We start from the raw sequence: 7,865 nt of genomic DNA on the forward strand, positions 1-7,865 counted from the left end.
ACAAGCATCATGAGTCTATTTAGTATAAAAATTTGCCCATCGGTTTTACAGACACCACATTTTACAATCTCGTCATTTGACACGAAAAAAATTGTCTCCTCTGTTTAAACTCAATTTTTTTCACCTTCCATCTTTTATTGGTTTACTACGAGAGCAGTATTATCATGAAAGTGTGGATGTCTATTATTTCTTTTGTTATTTTCTTCACGATGGAGAAATACCAATTTTAATACCAAACAGTACAAATGAAGCGAAGTGTATATGGTGTGTCATTTGCCTAGTGTGTTCATCGGCTGCTTTGTATGTTTTATGTGTGTGTCCACATACTTGCAATGCATACACAAGTAAGGAACGTATATATATCTATTGTTTGTAATGTTTTATCTCCGAATTTACTTAACAAATCGGGAATATTTCTTCCATCTCGAGTTAATATATATCAGAAACGCGAGAGAATAAATGTTCAAGGAAGCACTCGCTTCTGAAGTAGCCTCGTTCTCAAGTGATTGGATTAGCAGCTGAATCAGCTGCTTTAGTGGGGTTAAAAAAAAGGAAGCGAGCACTGGAGAATTGGAAATGAATGTATCGAAGAATAAAACCTGTACGAGCAATAAAAGGAAGCGATGATGCTTCTGCTAAGTCGTAAGATGGCGATTATTTTTTTTTATTTATTTCAAAACTGTTTTCATTCTAGACTTTCTGTAACTTTCTTGCAACATCTTTGAGAAAAAAACGTCTAATCACATTACTGTTCTTTTCAGAAAATGAAAGATGAATTCTTGGAAAACGGAGACTACAATATCATTACTGTAGACTGGCACAAAGGGACGGGACCTTCCTATTTGCAGGCTGTTGCCAACGCTCGTGTGGTGGGCGCAGAAATAGCTGAATTGGTAACTGCCTTACAGGTGAGTTTAATCACTTTTCAAAGAACTAATATTGTTTTAGTAAAAATCCTACTTGAGCTGAAATTAGCGTGGAGTGTAGCAGATCGATTGTAACAATAAAAAGCCATCATCTCGCGCTGTTCGATTTCAGTTGTGTATTCGAAATGCAATCACCAGCCATAGTTATGTTTATCTAAAACTCAGGAAAGACGTACCAACCGACTTTTTATTATTATTTTAAATGGTCCGGATTTTATTTATCTTTTAACTTTTATATATTTCTATCAGCAAGTACTCGACGTCCTAGTTCGCTCTTTTCTTTGGTTTTATATGTTGATACGGTCTTCTACCAAGGTGATTAACAAACTTTCCATTCTTCGTTCCACATGAATGTCATTTAGTTTATTACTAACACAAAATACACCACACTGCAATGGAGGACTTTTTGAAAGTTATTAACGGGTTTATTTGTCCACCGTATTTTATCTCATACTCCATCATTATTAAGGGAAAAAAATGTGTTACCTTGCTTTTCGGAAAACTGTCGTAATTGTCTTTAGGTGGGTGATGACTTTCACCCCACGATGTGATACAACACCGTTTATTCGAGGCCAGAAGTGGTCTGAAAAAAGTTCTTTGTTTGGTGTCTAGGAAAGGTTTCCGAGCTATGTAAAAATAAAAACAAAGAAAGAAAACACATTAAAAGATAGAGAGAAAGAAAGAAAGAAAGAATAATAGTTTGTGAGTTTACCTCATCTAGATTTTGCAATTGATATTTTTCCAGACTATTTCTCTAGTCTCATTAACCGAAGTTAGCAGTTATATTTGTTTCTTTGTAATAACAATTTATTATATATATATATACAATAAATAGCAATTTAATACAACACTGACACATCAAGTAAATCTAAGATTTTACTGTTATTTTATAGGCAGCGGATATTTCTACTGACAACGTGCATATGATTGGAGAAGGAGTCGGTGCTCATGTTGCTGGCTATGCTGGGAATAGATTAGGAAATGTCAACCGAATTACAGGTTAGTATTTTATCCCTCTGAATGTAACCATAATCAAGTTAAATTATTTACCTCCCTAAAGATTAACAAATTGCACACTAGATGGCGACATTTTTTATTTCATTGTTTAATTTCAGATGATTACCGAATTACAACAATAGAATTGCTCGTTGTGTATTTCAGAAAAAAAAAAGTTCATGAATTGTCTCTATGGCAACAGAATGAGCTTGCAACTGAGAAACAAACTTTTTTTTTTTTGAAATATTGTTAAAAAAATTTCTCGCTGTATATAACGCTTGACTGTTTGCATTTCGCCAGTAACGCAAGGCACTCTATATCGAAGTGTGACAGTACCACTGACGCAATAAGTTCAGCTTCGAAAACACTGTTTAGATTACTTGTAGGTCTGCAGGCGGGGATAAGCCCTGGGATAGAAATAAACAACAAAAAAAAAAAAAGTCGTATCTAGCACCAGCACTCGATTTTAATATAGACTCGTGCGGATGTATTAGATCAGTATTTCATTTCGTACTTGCAATGCTGCCAGCATATTTTTCGGGATGCTGGTTTGCATTTCCTTTTTTTCCTGTTTTTGCACTCTGAAGTCAAACATCACGCACTCTACTTGATATCGCTGTTCAATGTATTGAGTGTGTTATCTTGTATGATAATAGAAGATTTTTTACCCAGCTAGGTTAGGATCATATCTGCGTTCCAACTCAGTGTAGGATGCAAGATACTATTATGTAGACTTTTCAGCTGAAGGTGAGATAGCCGGTCTCATATGGAGGTCGAGAGATTCGATTGCATCACTTAGTAGAGGAGATTTATACAGTAGTTATAATTCTTAATTATTATTATTATTACGTGACACCTCTAGGGAGTCCAATGACTCATCGAGGAAAGCATCTACTCTACAACTCGCTGCCTCCACTCAATTCACCAACCAACTACAACGAACCGCAACTACAACCATCATATACACCAACGCCATCTACTGTCCACCACCACCACCACTAGTATTTTCACAGACAATCCCAAACAGCCATGCCCACTGCGGGATTCGAACCAAGCAGCCTTTTGGCTGGCGAACGGACACGCTAACCTAACCTAACCTATTATGTCTTTTAATTCTCCATCTTTTAATTGTATCATCTCTTAGAGGTTAAAATAATTTTCTACGGAGTTTATTTTAAATTATTTGCAAGGTTTCTCTAATATATTTCTTAAAATCTAAATTTAATAGGATGGATGAAAGGGTATCTCTTCGTTTCAATCCTGCCTTAAGTGAAAACTTTTAGAATTAATTCCACAAGTCAGCATCATCCTCTTACTTTCAGTGATACAACTTTTCATTAATTTTTTTTTTATCTTGTGATGTAATCGGCTTTATTGAAAACTCCCAAACCTGGCATTATACATTCATATGCAGTGATTGTGTAGAACTGATAAAAAAAAACAACTGAACACCCCATAAATCTTTTATTTCGTTTTAATTTTCTTTCAGGGCTCGATCCAGCCAGACTGTACTTCGAAAACTTACCCACCACAGTGCGTTTGGATCGTAGAGATGCAGATTTGGTGGACGTTATCCATACAAATGCTGCTGAATATGGTTCAGGTGAAGATTTTAGTGAAACTTTAATAAATAAAAAATAAAATAAAATATATACAAATGATAATAAAATAGATACGGTGTCTTGGTATGAATAAACATACGAATATCATGTATATTGATTCTTCAACCTACTCTTTGTTTGTCCAGAACGGTGCATATCATCTCTGATTCATTTAAATTAATCTGTGTGTGTGTGTGTGTGCGTGCGCGAGTGCGCGCGTGCGTGCGTGCGTGAGTGAGTGAGTGCTCCAGATAGCAGGCTTGTTTTCTTCTTCTTCTTAGAAGTTATCTGTGATTTCATGTAGTATGTAGTACTAACATACAGTACTTTCTCCTAGGATGAGCTACCTTGGCTACAGTTCCCAGGAATCCTATTTATTGGAAATGCTCTTGGATTAGAGAGCTTGGAGTATGGTTATTAGACTGGTCACCTTGAAGATTTTAAAGATTAACCTTGCTTTTATGTCCCCATTTGAATATAACCATGCATGTCCCCATTTGAATGCAGTTCAACAGTGTACCATATCAATATTATCTTACCGATGACTTTGATTTAATGTAGTCCGTACAGATTGATAGGAAAACGGGGGCATTCCTTCTTTTGCACCCTAAGGAGCTTTTGATAAAAAGAAGGATTATATAGCTCAGTAAAGCGTTTACATGCTATGATGAAAGTGCTCTGTGTAACGAACGTTATTAACCACAATGCGGATCTTGTACCATTTCCTATCAGTATATATCAAAGCCATCTGTTGACAGAAACGAGAAAGCAGGCTCGTTCACTTGAAATACAGATTAGATGAGGTGCAGAATTATAAAATAAAGAACTTTTTGTAAGCCGTTATTTTTGTAATAGGTGCATGAAAAATTGTTAGAATTTTTTTTTTTTCAATTTTATTTTAAGGCATATCCGCTGATCGAAATTTTCGCCTTTCACGAACCTGCAAACTGCTCGATACCTATAGGGATAAAAAGAGTGGTGGTATCTACATTACAGGACGTTCGCATAACTTGAAAGGACAGGATGGCATTTAATTCGTTTTTTTTTTTTTAATTTCATCAGAATCAAGAGTTCTGTTTGGAAAAATCATTTTTTCTGTTTCAGTACCAGGACTCTCCATCCATCCTAAACTCAAGTTCATCCTAAATTCCATATCCATATGACAGCAAGCGTTGACCTACTCTCCAAACAGTGGAGAAGGAGACTCGCCATAGCACTGCTGAATCTTGTAGGAAATATTGATATATCAGAAAACGGCCTTCAATCATCAAGATAATCTTTTCTTGATGTTCGGATTGTAGTCACACCGCACACACATGCCTACAGAATGTTTCGTTCTAGAAACGGTAACCCGGATGGAGTAATAAGTGGGTACAACAGTACGAGCGAGTTATGGAGATGATAGATGGTGTTGAAGGAAAGAAAATAAAGAACAAAGCAGTTTCATCATCACCAGAAGGATCCCTTTACTGCAAATAAATAAAACTGGATTAAGAGAGTAACCTGCATTTCGCTTACTCATGGATGAATTCAGCATTTAATACCATTGCGTCTTAGGAATAAGCTGATGGACATCACATTGAACTTGAACGGATGATGTGACTACAAAACCACTAAGAAATGACCATTTTCATAAACGAAAATAACCAAGAAAGAGTTCTAATTGGGGTTGAGGTTGAATATATATTAACTAATATATTGATAAAGCATTTAATTAATATATGAAATAAATAACTTGAGCAAGCACTATATACAACATTTGCAGGTTTTATGTTAGTTATAATAATTCAAAGATGAGTGATTATTATGTGTGCAACGAATGAGATTTTGTATTGACTATAATTGAACTAGGAGTTAAAATCAAATCCATTTTACTTATTTAGGTCTTGGAATGGAGACTCCAATCGGTCACGTGGATTTCTATCCCAACGGAGGACATGCGCAACCAGGATGTGCTCCTTACTTTGATGGTAAAGGATATTCCAAAGGTATTACAATAACAGTACTGTTAAACGTATGGTAAGATAGATACATTTTTGCCAATGAGGCCACTTAACATAGAAGAGTCATATTTATATATCACAGTACCGAGTGTGGTTTAATTTTTTCCTAATACTCTCATCTTCAGGTTATAGCGACCACTCTCTGTGCCATCATCAGATGGCTGCTCATTTCTTCATCGATTCCATTAAGACCAGAGATTGTCAACCTGTTGGCCACAGATGCGATTCCTTGGAGGAGTTTGAACGAGGCAAGTGCGCCGACTGTGGCTCGGACGGGAGTGGATGTGCCGTCATGGGACTACAAGCAGAAGATTACCGGTCTCTTAAGAATGACGAACAAAGTAGGAAGTTTTATTTGAAGACCAAGGCGCATCCACCGTTTTGTTGTGAGTATGTGTTTCTTCCCAATAGAAAGATTTCACCTATAAAAACTTAACTTTTCTTGGTTGTTACGAAAACAGTAATTTCGGCTTCTTTCTGAATCGCAGTGTACCAATACCAGGTCAGAGTGCAGTTTAATGATACTAAGACAGATCGCCGTGGTTACGCCGGTTCCGTCAACCTAATCCTACGTAGCGACAAAGGCAATATTTATCTCAACCCAAGTCATGGGTAAGTAACAATCAGAAATATGTCTTTTAAATGGATTTAAGATTCACTATACATTAAATACATGTACTGCATCCCGAGATGATCAGGTAAGATGAATCGCTTTATGTCATTTCAGTTTCTATCATCCTCAGGATGGTCAAACATACACCGCGGTCATCACATCCCCGGAAGATGTGGGAACACTCAGGAACGTTACCGTAAAGTGGGGACACTTTTCGTCCTTCCATCATCGCCACGGATGGTGGTCCGCTCCGGGATACGCAGAGCCTCATATCGTAGTGGAAAGAGTGTTTGTGACCCCCATGAACGTCATTACTACCTCAGAGGAGTAAGTAATACATATTCTCCGTCTCTATCTTTCTCTCTCTCACTTTCTTTCTTTTTTTTTTCTCCCATAGAATTTTTAACGTTTTGCAATAGGATTTTGTTAGCACGTTCTGAGTATCCGAACGGCTCTATTCTATAAAGATATATTTTAATTAATTTAATTATTATAATAATTTTATTTTTTTTATAATCTTTAGGGGAAGACTTGCCAATGTATTTGAATTCTGCAAGCAAGAATCCACAGAAAATTCTACAGAAAAGAATCCCGAATTCGCTTACACACTCACAAGATGCTGATAGATGACTCGCCACATCAAGAGAGCTTGCACACCAAAACAACTTCACGTAGTAAACTAAAAACTCAATGTCATTAAATCATAATGCTCCGAAACACCCCTTACTAATTATTTATGGAATAATCAGTAAAGTTTTCTGAATGTTTGACCGAACTTGTTTTATTTTTGCATTTTTAATACGGCTGCCTTAACCTACCAATAATGTATATATGGGAAATTTTCCTCCAGATGGCAGCACCAAACATACCCAAGTGTTTATATGTGATGCAGCCATGCATTTTAACTGAATTATTGCAAGAGCAATTTAAGGAATAATATGGTTTACACAAAACAATTGCTTTAACAGCATAACACCATTTTGTGCAGTATTAGTAAACTCCTCCTTCGATAAACGTAGTTCATACGAGCCTATGGACACGACAATATATTAAATCACTGTTTTGGCAGCCGCCACTGAAATCCCATAATGCTTTTATGTCTTTGGTCCATTAAGTTAGCAGAAAAGATGGCATGCGAGCCTGTTATCGTGAATAATGTACGCGATGGACAGGAGAGACTAAGTCATAATTCTGTCAAAGCGATTTATGCTCAACACTGATGCTAAAGCAGAAAATAAAGCTAGCTAATAATAATAAGAGGGGCATTCCTGTCACTCACTAAGATCGTATTTAGTTGAAATCAACTAAACAACATTTTATTCTGCTAGTAGCTATTAAAAATACAAATAAAAAAGGAAGTATTTTTATTGGTTGATGACTCGTGACGTCATAGCTTGCCTTAGAGCAAACTGCGATTTTTTTTTTCGTATTTAGTTGAAATCAACTAAACAACGTTTTATTCTGCTAGTAGCTATTAAAAATACAAATAAAAAATGAAATATTTTTATTGGCTGATGACTAGTGACGTCATAGCTTGCCTTAGAGCGAACTGCGATTTTTTTTTTTTTTTTTTTGCGCTAGGTGCCTATATGAAAAAACTTCTATAAAAAAACTGCCCAATATTTGCAATGTCACTATATTTGACAAGCTTCAGGACTTCAGTTATTTCTACGCCACTTGAATGTTGCAAAGTATTTAACTTAGCTAAACCCTGTTGACCTTCAGC

At 36.1% G+C, this 7,865-nt stretch overlaps 1 protein-coding gene across 1 annotated transcript in view; it reads left to right on the forward strand.

Moving 5' to 3' along the window:
- Nucleotides 1-6,798, forward strand: part of LOC150095539 (uncharacterized) — a 79,908-nt gene extending 73,110 nt beyond the window's left edge. The window contains exons 13-20 of the mRNA XM_090410705.1: nt 762-908; nt 1,820-1,925; nt 3,412-3,525; nt 5,407-5,511; nt 5,652-5,912; nt 6,015-6,138; nt 6,254-6,466; nt 6,663-6,798. Of these exons, the coding sequence (XP_090266831.1) occupies nt 762-908; nt 1,820-1,925; nt 3,412-3,525; nt 5,407-5,511; nt 5,652-5,912; nt 6,015-6,138; nt 6,254-6,466; nt 6,663-6,762 (1,170 nt within the window). The 3' untranslated portion in view covers nt 6,763-6,798. The remainder of the gene's footprint in view (nt 1-761; nt 909-1,819; nt 1,926-3,411; nt 3,526-5,406; nt 5,512-5,651; nt 5,913-6,014; nt 6,139-6,253; nt 6,467-6,662) is intronic.
- Nucleotides 6,799-7,865: the final 1,067 nt, after the last annotated feature.

The sequence above is a fragment of the Typopeltis vanoorti genome, chromosome 20, assembly GCF_054136105.1.
Source record: "Typopeltis vanoorti isolate ZY-2024b chromosome 20, IOZ_Tvanoo_1.0, whole genome shotgun sequence".
Classification (NCBI taxonomy): domain Eukaryota; kingdom Metazoa; phylum Arthropoda; class Arachnida; order Uropygi; family Thelyphonidae; genus Typopeltis; species Typopeltis vanoorti.